At 37.2% G+C, this 22,409-nt stretch overlaps 2 protein-coding genes across 2 annotated transcripts; both read right to left on the bottom strand.

The window, feature by feature from the left end:
• Positions 1-393: 393 nt before the first annotated feature.
• LOC139139269 (arylsulfatase B-like) lies at positions 394-11,608 on the bottom strand. The gene is made up of 7 exons (XM_070708117.1): positions 11,297-11,608; positions 10,360-10,546; positions 7,545-7,726; positions 6,134-6,344; positions 3,851-4,100; positions 3,415-3,581; positions 394-3,081 (listed from the first exon to the last, which is right to left on the bottom strand). Exons 1-7 carry the CDS (start codon positions 11,540-11,542, stop codon positions 2,822-2,824), a joined length of 1,503 nt encoding a protein of 500 aa, XP_070564218.1. The 5' UTR covers positions 11,543-11,608; the 3' UTR covers positions 394-2,821.
• Positions 11,609-15,690: 4,082 nt separating this feature from the next.
• Positions 15,691-20,657, bottom strand: LOC139139268 (arylsulfatase B-like). Its single transcript, XM_070708116.1, has 7 exons — positions 20,272-20,657; positions 18,970-19,156; positions 18,461-18,636; positions 17,807-18,017; positions 16,830-17,079; positions 16,415-16,581; positions 15,691-16,148 (listed from the first exon to the last, which is right to left on the bottom strand). Exons 1-7 carry the CDS (start codon positions 20,647-20,649, stop codon positions 15,889-15,891), a joined length of 1,629 nt encoding a protein of 542 aa, XP_070564217.1. The 5' UTR covers positions 20,650-20,657; the 3' UTR covers positions 15,691-15,888.
• Positions 20,658-22,409: the final 1,752 nt, after the last annotated feature.

The raw sequence follows: 22,409 nt of genomic DNA, 5'->3' as shown, positions 1-22,409 counted from the left end.
AGAAACTAATACTTTGACCGAAACTACGAAGAACTTGGACCACGGTCACTCCTCCGAGGAGTGACCAAGACTCAACAGAGGACACACTAACTTGGTCCGACTGACACACAGGCAGATTCATGTATCGTTGACTGCGCCGTTAGGCGTAGTCATGGTTCCGTATTCAATAAATAAGTTCCAGTTGTACATCAACACTCGTCGTCAGTTCCAGCTTCTGTCCTTTACGTTATGACACATACATACATACATACATACATACATACACACACATACATACACATACATACATACATACATACATACATACATACATACATACATACATACATACATACATACATACATACATACATACATACATACATATGTATCAGTCGACTCCTACTATATTTTATATTGATTTTATAAAAACCTGTTTTGAACATTTTGTACAGCAAATAAAAACACTATGTCGTGGACTACGGAGTCAAATTCTACTTTGTATCAAGGCGTGGCATTTGTGGCCAAAAACTTTGATGATCAAGTATTTCCAGCTCAGTAACACCAAAATACTGACAATAAATGTTGAATTTCAGGACATATGTAACATTTGAGTCTTGACAATGAATTAATGGCAATCATGATTTAGTGATATCAACTCTACATGACATTGTTTATGACTATTGTTACAGAGTTCATTGACTCTGACGTCAATTCTGCATAAAAGTTAATAATCAGGTTCAGATTTGTTAATTATGTGCGATGACTATACGTTATGTGAGAAATCTGGCAAGTACATACTGTTCTCGTGTTTATGGTGTTGGCCATTGATACATGTAGGTACCTTGGCACCAAATACGTTATTACCAGGGAAAGACGTTGCATTTCATTAGTATGTAAATAAGGATTGTACAGATTGAATTGTATATACAAGGTGTCTTTACGAATACCAGTTCAGACGAAGGGACAACATCTTGAGAGAAGAAACTATATGTAACATCCATACATAAGAAATAAATGGTGTTATCTTTGAAGACTTGGAGTCTCTACGCTGTTTCTGTATCCCGACATCCTCTCGCATGGCGATTCCCCGAGGAAGATAATTGTCAACGGTAATACTATTGCGGTTGGCTCAAAACATCATGCGCTTTGTTTCTGAATAGATCACATTATTTCGATACCTGTCCATTTATCACTGGCACACAGTCCATGTAGCCGACAATGACATGCAAATGATATGCGGTTAAGGTCTCCTCAACTAACTTTCAGCTGGTTGTTCACTTTCTACTATTTTTATAGTATTTTATACAAAGGCACAGACTTATTCTACCTGCAACTTAAAACTGATAGTGATTTTGTAGCTCATTCTTGACTATTTTTCTTAGTTTTTGGTAGCCGCTAACAGACACTTCGTGTTCGTGTCGGCTACATGGACGATCTGCCCATTTATTGCTGAAGTTCTTGCCTCAAAGGGCTGCAGTCGAGGTCACTTCATCTGTTCGATGTGGTTTTGCCGTTTTGTGCTTTGAGTCTTATGGTCGTCTCGAGTTTTACACAAACAGGCACACAAATTACACTGACGTATTCGCCAACACACAAATAAAATCATTCGAAAGAGTGATTCAACGTAGCTTATTATTCGAATGACTCTACAATTTATGGATATTGAAAGGTCAATTATCTGTCTTAGCTCAGCACTGTGCTACAATATCTGTTCTTTTTAACATATACAAACCTGCCGACAGTGTTGCAATGAAAACAATGATGACGGTTCTGCACTCGCGGCGAATTTTACGCCAACTGAACAGTAATGTAAACTCCCACATTCACCGACACTAGAAAAAATCCAAGCAATGCTTGAACTTGGGCTACAATTCCAATTCAATTCTCCAAGTTATGGATGGCGTTACATCAATAATCCATGCTGGAGTAGTTCCGTGCTACGATGTTAGTTGTTGTTGATATCTGTAAATCGGCGAACAGTCTTTCGAAGATGATAGTATAAATGATCGCTCTATGCGTATCATCATGTTCAATTTGCTCAAGAGATAGTTTCTCGTGAACACAAGATAGTTTCTCGAGAGCACGAGAACATTTCTTGTGAGCACAAGGTAGTTTCTCGTGAGCACAAGGGAAGCTTTCCCGGCAACACAAGAAACTTTCCCGGCAACACAAGAAACTTTCTCGTAAGCACACGATAGTATTTAGCAAAGTTCATGGTTGCACTTCCCGCTTCACTTATCCACTGGAGTATAATTGACCATAATTCATTCCGCACAGAAACGACAGATCTTACAAATGATGAGTGACTATTGATGACATGAACAATTACTTTACTTATTTGTAAGCTCTCATTCAAAGTGAAATTTCCTTCTTCACATGCAAGTTGTAAGATTCCTCTGCAAAATATATAGGCTATGACAGATGACTGAAGAGTCCAAAGTTTTCCTTACATTCGGGAGAGTACAAAGAGCCGAAAAACAATCAACGGAAGAGACTGAATTTCCCCAGAACATAGTCCGAACGTATTTATCAAGATGTCCGATAAGATGAACTGTCGAAGACTGAAGTCACAGAACAAACGACTTGATGACTATTCAGTGTTATCGGCAATGTCCAAGGGGGTGCCTCTTGTTCCATGGACGCGATCAGGTGTTGACACGGCACAAATAATTTACTATCTTCCACTTCATCCGAATAACCCTACAAAACCTTCTCGCTGCAGCGAATCGTTAACACGCATCTAACAGTTGTTACCGCTTTCCTTAGAACCATCTCCATCACTAAAACAGTTACATCCAAAGACATAATAAATTTAGAATAGTTCATTGGCACCGATCACTCACTGCCATGGGGTCCATGCCATATCGTGAACTACGGGATCGGAGAGATCAAACTGATGCTTTTCTTCCCTGGGTAGCACAACGGTGTTATTATAGAAGTGTAGTCGCTGCAGAAGTCTGTGCACAATGTCAGGCCGACAGTGGACTAAATCATTTCTCTCCTCTGGGTCATCCCTGATGTTGAATAGTGTGATGAGGCCATGCTCTTTAAAAGTGTTGACGTATCGAAGCTCCGGAGGGGCTGTCCAAATACCACTTCCTGTTGAGAGACATTGAAATTGATGGTAGAGAATCAAGGAAGAGTTTTGTCTGGGAAAAGATTGGACAGTTGCGATAACAGCATCACTGGTTAAAGGTAGATTGTCAAGAGAGTCTCTCTATAGTAAATACCACATATTGCACACATAGGTAATAACTTTTTGTCTACTTTTGTCGACACTAGTCTTGTGAATAGTTATTCTGGTTAAGCAATATACTAGCACATTACTTGACGATTATATTTTTACGTTAAGTAACCTCACGTTATCGAGCATTTATCCCCTCGCAGTGATGGAGGGGTAATGACACTACAAGTATCTCGTATGGAAGTTACCTTTGTCTCCGGTCAAGAGTTTCCAGTTACCCATCCTGATAGATGCCGAGACACTGATGTCAAAGAGAGAAGGGTCCTGGTATGGTTCGTTCCTCAAATATTGTGGTCGGGGATGTAGATGGTCTATGTTATGAACAATCTCCTTCCTCGGCGAGGACATACCCTGACTGAAAAATGATTATTAGGTGATATACAACGAAACAGTGCATCTGAACTACGTACAATTCAATGTACATCTTGAAGACTAAACTTGAGAGAAAGGTCACTTCAGAGCTGTCACTTTTCCTTTCTCTCTGTATCTGCCAGTGTCTCCATCCAATTTACACTATCTAGATCTACCTGTCCAATCATGTCTTTCCCTAAGTCTGTCCATCAGATTTGCAAATTCTAAAGCAGTGTTCAATGAAGTCACAAACAGTATAGGTTGAGTAAGTACCTGATAGTTTCCCATTGGTTTACGCCGTCTAATGGCTTTGTACCATCTGTTGTGCCGCCTGCAAGGTGTACAAACGTTGGGAACCAATCCCCAACATACAGCAGTTCTCTGTTAACTGTTCCCCTTACACTTTCTTTCAAGACAGGACCACTTACGAAGGCAGGGCCCCTCACACCTCCTTCAAAAAGGGAGCCCTTTTGACCTCTTAAGGGCCAATTACTCCCTCCTTGTACTACAGCCCCTCCGTTGTCTGGAGGAAATATAATGAGTTCATTAGCCATATCTAGTGATGTCAAATGTTTTATGGGGGCAACTGTGATAGAATGCGATCGAAATCTGCGTCGCGGCCTTTATACGACTTCGACTTTACCGTTTTATGGTGTTGATTCTCGGTTTATTACAGCTATCCACTATTGACATAATACGAGCATTGACCTATGTTATGCCGCCCTAAGGTAAAATTACTGTATTGAACTGCAGCAGTATATATTGTTCAAATTGTATGTTCTAATGTATTTATTTCATGCAAATGTATCTATTTCTAAAAGACATATCTTCCTAGACTAACCGTATGAAACTTGAACCCATATACTTCGAAGGTAGCTCAGCTAAACTATTACCACATCATCCAAATATCATGAACTTGGTAAAGTGTTTTGCTATTGACTTAAACAAAGACTTCACCAAAGCCTAAAAGTGCATTATGTGGAGAAAAATATAAAATTTAGCCCTCATATCCCCGGGAATAGACAACATTATTTCCGCTTTCAACGGAAGCGTAACAAGCGATGATTATTCGCTGAGTACATATAGTTAGGAAACCGCTGTTAGGTGAATAATAGCTTGGCGGGTATATCACAGTGTCCTGGGATCATGATGCTATTTGATGTTTTTAAAGTGTACGGCAGTAGTTTTATACACAGGTGCGCGCAGGGTTGGTATTGAAGTGTGAAGCCGAATGCCAAACCTTAGTACTAGTGTAAATACTGAGGTTAGCCTCAGGCCTAACACTTCGATCCTAGGCCTTCGATCGACTATCCAAGCAACGCTGCACGCACCTGTGGTTTCATTTTGTTTTTTATTCAGCTTTGACATAAAGTCAGGATGAGTCGCACAGGTGACTAACACCTATACAAAAGCAACCCTCCACAAAAGCACACATTTAACAAGTTACACATACAAAATTAAAAACAGAAAAGACAAACGCAGAATAAAACAATAATAAAAAATACAAAAAATTTCAAAACAGAACAAAACAAAACAGAGAAATTAACAGAGACGGCAATTTTTACAGTGGCACTTTCCCACCCAAGTACAAGTGTTATCAGGATAAAAATTTCAAGCATTCTCTTACCAAATCTTAAAAACTATCCACTGTTGATTGACCAATCAGAGTGCTCAATTCAGGGTGTTTTATTTACACGTAAAGCCCTGGTCACCAAATTCCAGAAACGAATGACAGCGCCGTAGTAAAGTACTGTCCAATCAAAAGTGAACATGTCATATTCTGTAGACATCTGGTACGTTTTAATATTCAAATTTGGTAATACAGCGGAAACCAGCTGCAACACAAAATCTGCTTTGCCCTTGGGCATTTATATAATGTGCCCTAGGGCATTTATAGGATGTTCCATTACATTGGAAGGCTATTTCACAAATAAAAGTTTTAATTCATATCCTAAACATGTTACATTGACAAAGGGGACGGTTGACGTAAATACATTGAAAACGAAAATATATCAGTTAGGGGCGATAGTTTTTAAGTCGGATAAAACCCTCATACTCGGGCTCTTCTGGTATATAAAGTCCAACCCTACGATAAAATGTCTCGGCCTGCGCCTCGACATTTTATCGTTGGGTTGGACTTTATATACCAGAAGAGCCCTCGTACTCGGGCTTTATCCTATACGTGTAATGTTTTAATAAAATAGACTTGTATGACCAAACACTTGTTGAAGATTTGCCATGAAAGGGCATAACACTACTCGAGTAAAAGCTCTGTTTAAAAACGATTAACGAAAACATTCAGTTTAAAGTGGCATCTTCATGGAAGTGTCATCAGGAGATTTAAATGTGACAAGCTGGCTTAAATTAAAGTTATACATACCAGTAAAACATTTAGCTAAAAAGACACAGTCATTTAATTCTCTCCTGTAGCTCAATGGGGGCAAAAAATGTACTTGGATGGAAAGCTTGCAACGATAACAGCAAAGAAAACAACGGCAATTCAAAGCACACAACTGTGAAGTAGGTAAACAGTCGAACAAGTCTTAAGATACCGACCTGTCGAAAAGATTATCAAAGTGTTATCCCAGAGGCCAGTTTTCTTTAATGTGTCTACAACTTTACCGATAGCTTCGTCCATGCACGTTGTGAGGCCGGCGTAAAGTCTACGGTCCTCATCGTCTATCTTACCGACGTATTTGTCGGAGTACTTTGTCGGGACTTGGAGAGGGGCGTGAACAGCTTGGAATGACAGGTACAGAAACAACGGCTGAACACATAGAAGGGGGAAAAGGAACATTGGATAAAGTGGATCGCAGAATAAATATGTAGTGTTTTCAATGCGGTTGACACCAAAGCAAAAACAAGCTTAACTACAAACGATCACTGGCAAGCAAAATATTACTGCTATTGGAACATTAAAAGAAGCACCAGCGTCAGGTCTTCATTTAGCAACAATGTCGAGTATACATGGACTAAATACGATGTAAACGTCTGTGTCAAATTAAAATGTGAAGTCTAAATTGACGCCCTTTCTAACCTTTAGCAAGCAGTGATATATCTATCTATATATATATATATATATATATATATATATATATATATATATATATATATATATATATATATATATATATATATATATATATATATATATATATATATATATATATATATATGGCGGGTGCCACATGTGGGGCAGGATGCGCTTACTATTTTCGAAACACCTGACATCACTTCTTGGTCTTTTTGCCAGAGGTCCATATATCTTTCTTTCATGAATTTGACTTTGTTTGTGTACCGTCTATTTACTGTCTGTTCTGTGCTGTTTTGTGTCTATGTTTACAACTATTGTCTTACAAATTTTGACCTAGTGTTATTTGATTATGGATTGGTATGATTGCGATTATAGATATATATATATATATATATATATATATATATATATATATATATATATATATATATATATATATATATAACCTTTAGTTAGCAGTTGAAAAAGCAATATAAATATATATATAAAACACTTCATTGTATTGTATAGCTAGATAGCTAGATAGATAGATAGATAGATAGATAGATAGATAGATAGATAGATAGATAGATAGATAGATAGACATACAATACAATATAGTGATATATATATATCACTTCAATACAATGAAGTTTTCTATACAGAAAACACTTCATTGTATTGTATATGTATCTATCTATATCTATCTTTTATCTAGATATCTATCTATCTATTTATCTATTTATCTATCTATCTATCTATCTAGATAGATAGATAGATAGATAGATAGATAGATAGATAGATAGATAGATAGATAGATAGATAGATAGATAGATATATGTCAAGGCTAACAAATCTTGCATTAGATATTTTCCAATAGGAAAATTATTCGCGAATATAAAGAAAAATGCAAGAAGCCACAACTGTTGAGGCTCTGATCGAAGTGATACTTACAAACTCCGGATTATGTTTCTGAAGTATTTCCTGGGATTTCTCGGCAAACAAGGTGGTTGAGTATTGGCCATTGTACTGTTTTGCCACCATAATGTCGTTATCTCTTAGATCATAGGCCGAGAGTGTATGCCCATGACACTTTCTAGTGTGATTGAAATAGTCTCCGCCTGCAAGGTAAAAACCTAGGGCAGAGAAAAGGGATAATATTATTAAAGAAATGGTATTATCATATACTCATGCCCATATCGCTCCATCCTGGCGACATTTACCGTAAATTATCAGCCGTGATATTTTACCGTAAACGTCGAGATATGCACGATAAACACCATCAGTTTTGCAGTATTCCCGATCTATAATTATTATCTCCGTGTGTACAGATCATGGAGAATTGTGGGTAGCCTCACTTACTGTGTCACTGAACTGAATTTCTTCTGTACAGAGAACAACTCGGTCCATATTTCGAAATTCTGGCAACATATTTCTGATCATTATAATTTTCTGATTTCTCACTGTGAATAATGAGAAGATCAACACCTGTGAGTGAGTGATCTCCGTGTGTACAGATCATGGAGAATTGTGGGTAGCCTCACTTACTGTGAACTGGTTTATGTAGTCTTTGTATGATGATTCATACCACATGCCTGTGAAAAGTTGAGGTGTTTTTTGAGAAGTCTGTGTAGATTGAAGAGTATTGTACAGCAAGTAACATGTATTTAGCTCAGAGGTACTAAATACATTATTTCTTGGTAATAATTATTTTGATTTATTAATTTTACCATTTGCTTCAGCGTGTTATTTTATGTTGAGTATACAGCAACAAAACGTGAGCAAAAGCCCCTACGACCATGCACAAGTCAGAAAGCTCACAGTCCTAGTATAAAATTTTATTAAAATTATTATGGGCTTGTGCGTATGGTTGACACCAGCAAACATTCAATCGTTAGCATCTACGGGCTACCTCCGAACCTCTAAGTATGGTAGCATTAGTGATGTTAATGATGAGAATGGCGGTTGTGGCAATGGTGAAGGTAGTGTTAGTATGTGATAGTCATGGTGAAGGCGACTATTAAGGTGATTTGGTGGTAAGGGTTGGGTATGTGCCGCTCGAATGATTCACTTTTCATGAGAAATTCCCTAAACATGGGTCGATTTGCATCCGAAAAACCCTAGGCATGGGTCGATAACAAAGCAAGTGCGCCATTTTTTAGGCCCCCTTCGCATTCGACAGAATGAAGGTGAAAGTTCTTCAACTTTCTCAAGCAAATCTCTAACAATGGGTCATATTTTTGGAATATACATGGGTAAATGTCTTCCACGTGGGCGGCAAACCCCGTATGAAAATATCAGGAATACCCCTCCCGGGTGGTGCTGGTAACACATATTTGGTGGCCTTATGCATTATCACTCTCTCTCTCTCCTACTGCACCAGCCACTTTACTTGTTTTCATCAGCCATGCCAACACCGATCAGCTTAATAACGCTTATAATGCTGTGACTACTCTTCCGTACGTTGTTCTTTTTTCACCGCACTGACGAGATTAAGAGACCCCGAGGGCCGATACTTTGAAAATGCATAACTGTTTACGAATTCAATAATGATTTGTGAACTGTCCTCAACAAACAACTTACAATATTTCAGTCGTAACAAAATGGAAATCGGTTAACTTTAATGTCGGGTAGGAGTTGGGTAAAACCTTTGTTGAAGGACAAACGGGTAGATAATTTATGCTAATCTTAGAGTGAAACATGCTGAATGTAATCCGGCAATATGACAACTCTCTAAAAATTACAAGCTTAGCAACATGACGGTAAGATAAACATTTCCTGGTTGTGGAGGGTTGCTTCTAAGCACTGTACACAAATTTTTAATGCATTTGACAGACCCAAATATTAGTAATACCTGATAAACATTTATCCAAAGAATAACTCATAATCTTTTATGGGGTTGATAGTTTCATTTCACTGTCATCATATTACGTATCTGTTCGATTGTCTTTGATTAACACGAAAAGCTGAAATTGATACAGGAAGTGATGTATCACCATGATTTGTTATCAGAAGGGACTTCTGGAGCTCATATGTTTCATAAAAAGGTCATGTGTTACATAAAAAGACCTGAAAGATGGAACACGATGTATCTTGCTAAAAATTTTGCTAGATTTTGAATCGCATTCTGAGCTAATTCATCGCACTGTACTGTTTAACAATATATATTGTTTAACAATATATTGTTTCAGCTTCTGCTGTGATAAATTGATTTGTAAGGATCTTAAATCTGATGTGGTCTATCTGAAATCAATGTACAGCTTATCATTTTGATATGGAGCTGGACACTCAGGGATCCTCTGAAAATAATTTTCGCTGCGTGGATCGGAATATTGTGCGCTGACTACTTAAAATTTCCGCGCCAATAAATTTCTTCTGTTTACCAATCTTATGACAGAAAAGATAATCTTCTTATATATTGAAATAAACGGTAGATTCCATGTGTTTATGGGGCTGTATTACTCATCCTATGTTCGAACAATCAATAAAGGCAATAACTCTTAATCGGCTGTGATAGACGAATAAGCTGGATAGAAATTACATATACCAACACGCCTATGGTTTATTATTCTGACAGAAAATTTAATTTTGTTACTTTACTAGTAATTGGCCGCCCTTGTAAGGTCTATTTTCAAACTCATTCGACATTTCGTCTTCAGAAGATCGTTATTCCATTGGCCATCTACCAAAGAAAATTTGTACGTTGTGAAAGGTGCACCCCGGTTGTTTATGCGGGAGGTCCATGGAACATATTAAACGTTTCACTCACCGAAAAAGGTATCAAAGCCCCTGTGGTTTGGCACGCAGTCCCACTTGTAGAATCCCAGATGCCACTTTCCCACCATGTGCGTGGCGTAGCCACTTTGCTTCAATTTCTCTGGCAAAAGAACTTCGTCTAGAGGGAGGCACTTTGGTTCTTGGGCGAGGAGAACGTGATGCTGCATTCCCATGCGGATCTGTAGACATGTACATGTTAATGTGTCCAACTGTTTGCACTTAAAAATATTTATCGAAACGGTTTAGGCTATGTGTTCTTTTTCAACGCTGTGTGGATCATCAACGATATCTAATCGTGCATTCCCTATATCCGTGTGACCGCATGAGCGTTGCCCGGTTGCAATCATGATGAAATTAAAACGCCTGCAACAACTCATAGCAGTAACATCACACTACAGACCTACGTATGTCAGGTAAGTTTTATTGAACAAATGATTGGTGGAGAGTGCTACTTGATTGTCATCCTTGGCAAGGTAGCCGGCATGTTGGTGAACATGTGCAACGTTAATCATGTTAGTGAATTGAAAATGAAATCTTTCTGGAGCTTAAACAAGAAGTAACGACAGTACAATCATATTTACCACAAGTCGAAGTGAGAATAAGTCATGATTTGATATGTAGATGAATGCTTCTTTTTGAAATTTTCTAACCGAATGATGATATTGTGTTTCATTATTTGAATATTTACATTCGATTGAGTTATTGTAGGAAGTGATCTATTGTCTAGAATGTGTGCTTCAATTCTTATTACAGAAGAACAGATATACCGAGAAACGTCTGATTGTTAGAGTAGTTGATCTAAAATAAAGTAACTCTGATCTGATCATCTTGTAATCAATAGTAAATGGCAGTTTCATCCAAAATTTCATCCAGAATTTTTGCAAAGACTTAAAGAATACCTCGTGCGTCTCTTTTCATGAACATTTTACCTGGTAACGTCCCGTCATTAGCACAGATCTGGTTGGTGAACACAGAGGAGTTACGTAGTAGTTTTCAAGCTTGACTCCGTCGGCGGCCAATCGGTCGATGTTCGGTGTTTCGATGATCGAACCATGATAACCAACATCGTGCCAGCCAAGGTCATCGGCTAGGATGAAGATAATGTGCGGTTTCGGACTGCCGAGGACCGTCATGAGCAATGGGAGGGAGAGGAGACACAACAGCGGGGTCAACATTGTGGTTGTGCAATACCTGCTGTCATCACATGCACTCGTGATTTTGCTGTACGCAATTTTAATGCGCAATGTGTGCGTGAGGAAGTATTTATGAAGTTACCCCTGATCAATCTTGTTATAGGGTTCAACTTCCACCTGTGCCCGACACTGCTTTGATTTTATTGTGTTTGCACAATTTTATTTTATTGTGTTGCCAAAACGTGTATTAGACATGTATTGCCGCTTTTCGTTAATGTAGTATATTTTATTTGTTCTCTGTGCATTAGTATCGAAACTGAATCCGCCTTCCCACAATCGGATTCGGACCACTTCGATATTTAAAAATATTTTGAAGTTTCCTTTCGAAATAAAGATTATATGAATTTTACATAGGACCATTTCACCTATCATGTACAATACGTAGTAATTTGCGTATTTAACGATGTTTTACCTTTGCAAATATCTCGATAAATTGCCGTTAGGATTTTGATTGAAGTCGTGAAAATATTTGCAATACAAAATAATAGTACCATAATAATACGTCAAGCTGTTTATTCTTTGCTCTGTAGAAATTTGTATTGTAAATACTTTCACCGACTTCAAATAAAATCCTAAAAGCCTTTATCGAGATATTTACATATACTTTCACCGACTTCAAATAAAATCCTAAAAGCCTTTATCGAGATATTTACATATTTAATGATGTTATACATTTGCAAATATCGCGATAATGGCTCTTAAGATTTTGATTGAAGTCGGTGAAAATTTTTACAATGCAAAATAATAGATTCAAAGTAATATATCAATCAGTTTATTCTTGGCTATAACATTGATATTACTATTACAACATAGATATGTAATAAACTAGCGGGTCCTATTTGCTTCATAATTGGTCTGTATATACCTAAGGTTGTTTGTGCTCGTGTAGCTTGTTCAAATTAAAATAAATTTTGCATATGTAAATCTCAGGATATTAAACCTAAAATGAGCTTTCTCTGAGAGCCGTTGATGCGATGACAGGAAATTTGGTTTAGCTTTCTTTATTGGGTGTCTTCCTCTAAGTTTGTTCGAATGATAAAGATATTTACATATCTGAAGTTAGGGTCAAATACCTCTTAAATCACTTTAATGGTAGCTTTCATCTTTGGGTTAAAGCTGCGCAACGATTAACCCGTCAGTTTGCATGTTTAAATTATTAGACTCAATGATGTAGATTTTGGTCAACCTCAAAGGTTTGAACTTTAGATTGTCGTTTTGTGAGGATTCCTTCACTCAGATAATACCAATAATGACAATATTTGCATATGTGATTTTTTATGCTTTTTTCTGACTTTCTTTTAGCCGCAACATCATTTTCTCTGAGAACCATTCTCCTGATTTCATCCACAGGGATGAAATCCCATTCCTAGGGAAGACCTCACTCAAATACGCACACAATAGATAAAATGCCCAAATGTAAATTTTAAGCTGGTACGGATATTCCTAGGGAAGACCTCACTCACATATGTACACAATAGATTAAATGCCCAAATGTAAACTGTATAGGCCTGTTGTTTCAACTTTTTGTCAGAACATAACTTTTACTCAAGTTCTAAAGCAATTATTATCGTATTATTTGTATGTTCTACAGATCAATTCATACAGATATATGCAAATTATCGAAAATTTGCATCAGTGAATTTATGGGGTTCAGTTTCTTCCGCTCTTGTTCATGACTTTTTTAGTTCAAAGGTGATATTGTTATGGAGTGCTTGATAAATATCCAAAGTGTTTTGTAAGTGTACCGTCTAATACCAGACAGAATCAGGTGACTTCAATAGTTGAATTGTTGTCTTTAATGAAAACACCATACAGCGGTATCATCACCTATGTTCATTGTTTCAATCATTTCTATCATTTCAACACCCGAAGACCTATCGTCTTCGAATATTACTCTGATGATCTTGAACTATAGCCAGTTTCTTAATTTTGTTCAATATTGAAGATATCAACACTACTGTGCTCCTCCTGAAAGTTCGACAAAGGTTGCTAATATAGCACTTATCTCGTAATCGGAATTGTTAATGGACTGAGACTCCCATTTCTTTTGAGCATGACAACATGTTCACAACAATTGATTATTGATCAGCCCCGGCATGCACACGTATAGGTAAGTACAGAAAACCAATATTTCAATGCACGCATCCTGCTTCTGTCAAGGAGACATCCTCTTACTCAGTGATTAAGGACCTTTATTTTACAATTTGAGGAATACATAAAATACCAGGCAAATAAAACGATATTTTTACGAGACCTCACATTTCAGCAATATCTCCATTTGTTAATGTGTTTCTTCATATAGTGTTCACATTACCGATGTGGGCATATAAACTGACTGTTGACCCAGTTTACCATTGACATTATGGCCACTGCCTTGAGACCATTTATGTCTACTAAGTGATAATTGGTGTTTCAAATGGTCGATGATTTATGTATAAGAACAGAATGCTGAAGTTACAAGATCATACTAAAATAATACCTGTTATTATATTCGAGAGAATGGTTACATGGCTAAGGCATCACCGGAACTTTCGGTGATATTTTCATGACTTTTGATTTGCAAAATAAGGGCATTTTTATATCCTTCTTCTCAAAGTCCGTTAGAAGACAAAACATCAGCCTAGCTGACATAATGTGTTGTGTACTGTATGCAATGTCATTTTATTATATATATATTTTAAACCGTATTAATATATATCAAATTACATGTAATGGTACTTTGCAGCAAGTGAAAGCCACCTGAGAATGCACTATACAATTGATCTGAATGTTAACATACTTTTGTATTGCTTTGAGAATTTGTTCCCGACTTTGCCAATATAGTGGCACTGATCAAATGACTGTATGTTGACCAATCATAAAACACAAACCGGAGAGTATACTCTGGTACATTACAGATAAAGGCAATTGTATAACATTGCTATATCGCCTCATGTCACATTATATAGCAGCTGAGTCAGAGTCAAGCTGTCTTGGCATTTCTTGAAGTTGTTTGCCCAAAAAAGTTAAAAGTTGAAAAGAGATTAAATTATCTTATCAATATTTGAATATTTTGAACCATTTAGTTTCTTTTTCCTACAGAAAATCACACACACACAAATCAGTTCCTACCGCTGACTGGTTTTATTGCTATATCTAAACAATTGCAGTGGACGCCTACTGTGAAACAAAACTATCATCCTTCTGTTGTTTGCCGCAACTTTAACTGCAAGTACTGGTCCTGTAGTAAAATTTAAAACAACTTTACAAACCAATACACAAATGAGATAACATTTGAATCAATTTCATTGTTCTTTCTAAGCTGGGTTTCTTTGTAACGGAGTACCGCCCAACACACTTTAATGCACATGGAGACTGATAGAAGACAGACCTAAAAATATTCAATAAATACCATAGTGATATTGACAATAGGTTAAAACTTCGTTTTGATTTTCATATCAATTCAATGTACTAGGTTTCATAAAATAAAGTCATTCCCGCAGGACATTTTTGTTTATAACAAAACAAACAATATGTCATACCAAAGCACTGTTTTCTCTGATTTATTGGAGGTCAGCAGAGGGTCAAATATTATGTGACATAAATACGCATATTTTAAAGGAAATAAAGTTGTCAATTTTCATCAACAAATCGTCAGTACTGCTAGACCACAACGAAATCGTTTAAATTTAAGACTTGCACAGCTATCTTCAAGTAGTGCTAATAAAGTGTGCGTTGAGGTTCAAATGTGTTTAAAACAATTTAAACTGGAAGACAGAAATTATGCGTTGCCTTTGATGCACACATCAAAATCGTACACTTTTGTTGGTTTTTCCTGTAGTTTCCTAAAAAAATGAAATATCCAAGCACAACTTGTCCCGCTAAAGTCTCCTCCTTTTGTAAGCTATTATGTGTACAAGTAAGAGTTGTACAAGTCATATCATTGGCATCTTTAGGTGACCCTTTCTAGCAAAACTTTTTCTGAAAAGTTCTCTTCCGATTCAAGATACTAGCAATGTCTCAAATCTGTGTTAACGGCATTGGACTCGAATTTCAACTCCATAATTTGATCAGAATAAGAAACACTTTAGTATCTGCTTTATAAGTGTTTGGCATGACAAAGTAGCGAAAATTTTGTTCGAGAACGAGATTTTGCCATACTCAACCTTTTGTGGTAGTGAATTGAAAGTGTGAACCACTCAGTTGTTGGCACTTTCCCGGAACTTTTATGCCTACCACAGATATATTTGAAGACTTAATAAATTTATAAGAACAATTGCTTTATATTCGACTTGAATAATATTGCAAAACATAAAGAGACTCCTCATATTATTCACTTCACGAAATATTTACTCCCAAGGGGACCATGCCATGTCATGAAAAATACGATCAGCACTCTCCTTCTGTCGTTTTAAATGAACTGGAACCACTACAGTGTTATTATGGAAATGAAGTCGTTTTAGAAGTCTGTGCACAATATCAGGCCGGCAGTTAACTAAGTCTTCTCTCTCCTTGGGATCATCTCTGATGTTAAATAACACAGGGTTACCATGCTTTTTGGTATCCTTGTCGCCGCCAAGCTCAAGAGGTGTTGTCCAAAAATTACCTCCTGTTGAAAAATTGGAAGTAAATGGTAGCAAATGACGACTTTCTTGTACAAGAAAGGATTCGGTGATATACATCCTGACAATTATAGGAGAATGTTAGCTAGGTCGTGTCTATTAAATTAAATTGTTTTAGTATAGCAGACACTGGCAATTGGTAATCCTGGGGAGGTAATATCTTATACTTCCAACAGTTTTAATTTAGCATGATGGGTTTGCCCCTCAGACTGTGAGAAAGGTTCTTATATTAAGTGTCCTGTGCGTTGTTTACCTATACTTCCTGTCAAGAGTTTCCAGTTGCCCATCCTTATAGACGCTGATACACGGATATCAAAGAGAGAAGTGTCCTGGAACGGTTCGCTACCTGAATGAAGTGGTTGGAATCGCAGATGGTCTATGTTATGCAAAATTTCCTTCCTTGGCGAGGGCGTACCCTGACTGAAAATACAATGATAAATATTAACGAAGATGCTGGGAACGTCTTCAAGAGACAAAAGGCGGGAACTAAATTTAATTAATTCTTCTCGAGACGAAATGCAAACTATTTCTCTCATCGGCTATCTCTGTCTATCTATATCTTTATCTTTCTCACTGTTCACTGTGTCTTTGTAGCTGCACGCCTGGATGCGTCTGCTTCTAACGAGGAAAAAGCCTCTATGAGGTAATCAGCAATGTGAAGTAAATACCTGATAGTTTGCCACTGGTTTAGACCATCTAATGGCTTTGTACCATTGGTTGTGCCGCCTGCCAGGTGTACAAACGTTGGGAACCAATCACCAACGTACAGAAGTTCTCTGTTCACTGTTCCTCTCACACCTTCTTTCAAGACAGGACCACTAACGAAGGCAGGACCCCTCACGCCTCCTTCAAAAAGAGAACCCTTTTGACCTCTCAATGGCCAGTTACTCCCTCCATGACGTGCGGCCCCTCCGTTGTCTGAAGTAGAAACAATTGCTATTGATGCTCAGGGTTTTTAGAATAGTTGTGATCACAGGATTCAATAGGACGCCTAAGTTTGACCTTTGCTGATAAATTACTAAATCCACAAAGTCGCGTGTTTGTTTTGGAGTTAACTTATTGGTTCACTGTTGCCACCACAAAATATAAGCTACGAAATTCCACCTCCTGACGATGCCTGTATTGAAAACCTAGACGTTATTTCGGATAGACTCTGCCTTAATTGCTAGTTGCTTGTTTCTGTTATCACTTGCGAATGTATTTCAGTTTGACTAGCCAACATTTATTTCTTTCACTAGCTCTGTCCAGTTGAGTCTGCGCAGTTGACTTAATGCGACACAGCTTTCAACTTTCATAAAAATGACACAATTTCATGAAAACGATAGTGAAAATGGGAGAATACAATGTAAAAGTCTTAACCACAGATTTACATCGAGTCTAAAAGCGATCATGCAAAGACAGATTTCGGAATTATGATCCGACGACTGTGCAATGAATTTCTGATTTCTCTCAGCAGTGTCTGATCGACACGCTACCACCAAGTTTAAATTTGAAAAATCATCGGTAGTGATAATATTATTTTTCTTCTGAGGTTAATGCCAACAAACGTTCAACGTTAGTTGATGCTTTCTATTCGATAAGAAAGGTGATTTGAAACAGAGAACGGCCTGTAAGTGTGTAAACAAACATGACAGAAGGCACAAACCTGTCGAAAACACAATCAGACTGTTACTCCAGAGACCAGCTGCCTTTAGTGTGTCGACGACTTTACCGATAGCTTCGTCCATGCATGTTGTGAGGCCAGCGTAAAGTCTGCGGTCCTCGTCTTCTAGCTTACCGAGATATCTGTCGGAGTACTGTGCTGGAACTTGGAGAGGGGCGTGAACGGCTTGAAATGATAGGTACAGAAACAAGGGCTACAACACAAAACAGCAAAATAAGAATCGTCAAACACATGTAAGAATTACATAGCTTATATCTTTCCGTTTATTTTTAGATATGCAATGAAGATCACCCGTAAATATAGTTAACTGTGCATCTACAAGCAAACATGCAGTTTTATAAGACGTGGAAAGTCAAGTCTCAGTCAGAGAAACTTTGAACAGTAACAGCCTCAATGAATGTCAAACGAAATCAAACGAAAATATGATAACTGTGATGACGGTATTTTTATTGCAAAGGTTAAAATTTGCAAACGCTAAAACATAACAAAGTGGAGACACGTCAACTTGCTTAGGTAGTTGAATCGTGTATTTTAAGAGAATGAAAATAAAGTTGACGATATTTCACGAATGGAAGAATCCAAGAAGTAAATGCAATGTTGACTCTGGACAAGATACTGTATCAGAGTGATACTTACGACATTCGGATTGTGATTCCAGAGAATTTCCCGTGCCTTCCTGGCAAATAAGATGGTTGAGTATTGACCTTCGTACTGTTTTGCCACCATTTTGTCGTTGTCCCGGAGATCATAGAACCAATGTCCATGAAAGACTTGTGAGTGGTTGAAATAGTCTCCAAGTGCGAGGTAGAAACCTGGGACAAGCACAAGTAAAATGTGACGCATGTATTTGTGATTGTGCAAATGATTATGACAACAACGACGATGATGATGATAAGGATGATGATGATGATATTCCGATATTGATAAGATGTTTTATGCCAATATTACAAATTTATAAAGTGTGCAGGCATCGTTTTGATTTCCTCTGATTTAGGAGAGCTTCTACAGAAGAAAACTTATACCACAATACGCGAGTGCTTTTCTGGATATCATCAAATCATTCACACAGCACATCATGTCCTTTTTCAAGAAAATGAATCAACTGACACCTTCAACATGGGGTACAAATCGATATTGTTACTGACCAAAAAAGCTATCAAAACCCCTGTGGTTTGGCACGCAATCCCACTTGTAAAATCCAAGATGCCATTTCCCGACCATATGGGTAGCGTAGCCATTTTCTTTTAATTTCTGTGGGAGAAGAACTTCATCCAATGGAAGACATTTTGGTTCACTGCCGTAGAGAACATGATGCTGCATTGCTGTGCGAGTCTGTAGACATTATCAAATGAATTATATGTAATGAAATAGCATTAGTTTCACATCTACCCTCTTATTGAAACAACTTTTATCACAGTCCTTATTGAACGGCGATATGCAGTCTGGCGGATTATAGGCCTGCTGTGTTTGAGACTGTATGTATGTATGTATGTATGTATGTATGTATGTATGTATGTATGTATGTATGTATGTATGTATGTATGTATGTATGTATGTATGTATGTATGTATGTGTGTGTGTGTGTGTGTGTGTGTGTATGTATGTATGTATGTATGTATGTATGTATGTATGTATGTATGTGTGGGGTGAGTGGGGTTTGTGGGTGGGTGGTGTTGTGGATGTATGGATGGATGTATGGATGATGGATGGATGGATGGAGGGATGGATGTATATATGTATGAATGGATGGATGGATGGGTTGACACAATCGATAAAATGAAATTTAATTAACGATGTAGGATGAATTTAACGGGCAGGTAGGTATTTCTTGTTCTTAATATCAAAGTAAGGAAGTACATTATCACCAGACTCATCATAGAACATTGTACAACGTTTAGTGATGTTTACAGAAAGCAACTGAATGATCTATTTTCCAGATGATTCTCTACTTAAATTATACATACTCTCATGTTTTTTTAAACGTCAACAAAATAGATATTTAAAGATGATACAGAATTTCCACGCGTTACGTTTGTTAAATAATGCCTTTGACATTTTACACGTGTAAAGCTCTTTCGCCTATATTTTACTGTCAAAAAGGCTCCACTGAAAACTATAGAATATAAAACGTTAAGATTGATTTTGGGAAAGTCTTTAACGCCATTATCGGACTTGCGTGCTACAGAGGGGTTTTCCATAAATAACAATACTTTGATCCCTGTCTGTGTGAATAAAAAGATAAAAAATCGAGCACCCAGTAACTATTAACTATTATCCGACAAAACAGCCATGCATTTACAGTGTCAAAACCATTGGAATAATGATACATACCCTTGTGCTACATTTATTATTAATGTATTTTGTTAGTTATAAACAATACGTTCATCAAATAACATTCAACAATAGTGTTATTCAATTCGATGTTGGAACACATAAGTGCCATTTACCTGGTAACGCCCCGTCATTAGCACAGATCTGGTTGGCGAACACATTGGTGTTACATAGTAGTTTTCAAGCTTGACTCCGTCGGCGGCCAATCGGTCGATGTTCGGTGTTTCGATGATCGAACCATGATAACCAACATCATGCCAACCAAGGTCATCGGCTAGGATGAAGATAATGTGTGGTTTCGGACTGCCGAGGCCTACTACAAAAACTGGAAAGCACACCGAACACAACAGCAGAACAAGCATTTTACAGTTCAGCGAGTGCGATAACCACGGAATTGATGGGAAGTTTGGCCTTTTCAGTTTGAATATATTGCGCTTTTGTGTATCAGCTTGAGAGAAAAATGCAAACTGAATACAATGCTCAAGGTTTTCCATCACTTTTGTTAGGAAGCACTGTGGGGCAAAGGTTAAGGTACCCGGTCTCTCTATCAAAGGATAGTGAGTTGGACACCTGTTAGGTCCAGAGCAATGGACTCACTGTCAAAGGGTGGTGAGTTCGAGACTCCATCACGGTGTTGTGTACCTGAGCAGGGCACTCATTGCTCCATTTGGTAGTGAGTTATTGGTTTCTCATCCTGTAAATGGGCGTTCGCCTGTTGCATGATGGATTAAATTAAGTTAAAACAAATAGAATTATGCTATGTTTTGCCTGAAACAGTTACGGGACAAAGTTAAAGGATGCAAATGGATTCTGTAAAATTCAGAGCAAAAAATAACTTGGTTTTTGTCCCAAGCACATTTGCTTTAAAAGGTAAAGGTTGACTTGCCTTAGATACCTTAATAATAACTAATAACTAATGCTGAAAAATTTAATGGTCTGGATGCCATCCTATCACGTGTGGTGTTCAAATATATATATATATATATATATATATAATATATATATATATATATATATATATATATATATATATATATATATATATATATATATATATATATATATATATATATATATATATATATATATATATATACACACACTCAATGGAATTCCACTGTATTGGGTGGGACATCTAAAATCTAATCCGTAGTATGAGTACGGGGCTGTTGAAAGTGACCTACAAAAATGCCAGATCCCAGGATTCAATGCAAATTTAGTATTGTTGTGCTACTATAGTTCACAAACTAATAATTGCATTAATATACGTTTTATAGGGAATTCGAAAGAGCGCACTTTATGAGTGACGCATTTCGCTTTTATTTGTATGAAGTGTTACTTATTTATGCATGTATATCGATAATTGGAAATAATATTAGGTATTTGTATTTAGGATAATTCCAAATAGGCAACTTTGGTAAAGTAGTAAAAATAATATCAAAAACAACAACACAATCGTGATAATTAGTTTGCGAACTGCTTTACTAATAACACTGTAAACCCACTCTTGTATTTTTGAAGATGGTAGTGCCAACTGCGCGCGCATTTATCTCGGTTGACATGTCTGATGACATATCGATAATGACTACAGTAAAAAAACTGAGGACAGAACGAATGACTACATGAATACTAAGGGTTGAGTGAACGTGACGAGTAGAATTTCTCTTCTTCATCGGGCACGAAATTTGACAATCCTTATCCTTCATTTCTGTAGATTTGCCATACTCAACCTTCTTGTTGCAGTGATTTAAAAGCGTGCACCACTCAGTTGTTTGCACTTCCAGGGACTTTGTTGCCTACCACAGATATATTTGCAGACTTAATAAATTTATGAGAACAATTACCTTGTATTCGATTTAAACTATATTATCTAGTAACATAACGAGTGTCCTCGTATTAATCACGTCACGGAATATTTAATTCCACGGGGAACACGCATTGTCATAAAATATAGGATCAGCACGTTTTTTCTGTTGTTGTAAATGAAATGAAACCACTACGGTGCTATTATGGAAATGAAGTCTGTGGACAATATCAGACCGACAGTTAACCAAGTCTTTTCTTTCCTCCGGATCATCTCTGATGTCAAATAACACAGGGTTACCGTGCTCCTTGTTATCCTTGCTTTTGCCGAGTTCAGGAGGAGTGGGCCACAGCTCACTTCCTTATCAAAAGATTACCGATTTTCTTGCACACGAATAAATCATTGGGATAACAGTTGCATCGGCAAATTAAAGGAGAATATTACCATAGT

This window comes from Ptychodera flava, chromosome 8 (assembly GCF_041260155.1).
Source record: "Ptychodera flava strain L36383 chromosome 8, AS_Pfla_20210202, whole genome shotgun sequence".
NCBI lineage: Eukaryota > Metazoa > Hemichordata > Enteropneusta > Ptychoderidae > Ptychodera > Ptychodera flava.
Note: the sequence above shows the minus strand (reverse complement) of the source record. Positions and strands in the feature narration are given on the sequence as shown.

Coding starts and splice junctions, on each gene's coding strand:
- LOC139139268 (XM_070708116.1), bottom strand. CDS start 20,649: ATGGAAAACCTTGAGCATTGTATTCAGTTTGCATTTTTCTCTCAAGCT. Junction 19,157..20,271: donor TAATGACGGGGCGTTACCAG/GTAAATGGCACT, acceptor TAATGTCTACAG/ACTCGCACAGCAATGCAGCA. Junction 16,149..16,414: donor ACTCTTGACAGGAAGTATAG/GTAAACAACGCA, acceptor ATTTTTCAACAG/GAGGTAATTTTTGGACAACA.
- LOC139139269 (XM_070708117.1), bottom strand. CDS start 11,542: ATGTTGACCCCGCTGTTGTGTCTCCTCTCCCTCCCATTGCTCATGACG. Junction 10,547..11,296: donor TAATGACGGGACGTTACCAG/GTAAAATGTTCA, acceptor ACATGTCTACAG/ATCCGCATGGGAATGCAGCA. Junction 3,582..3,850: donor AACCAATGGGAAACTATCAG/GTACTTACTCAA, acceptor ATCATTTTTCAG/TCAGGGTATGTCCTCGCCGA.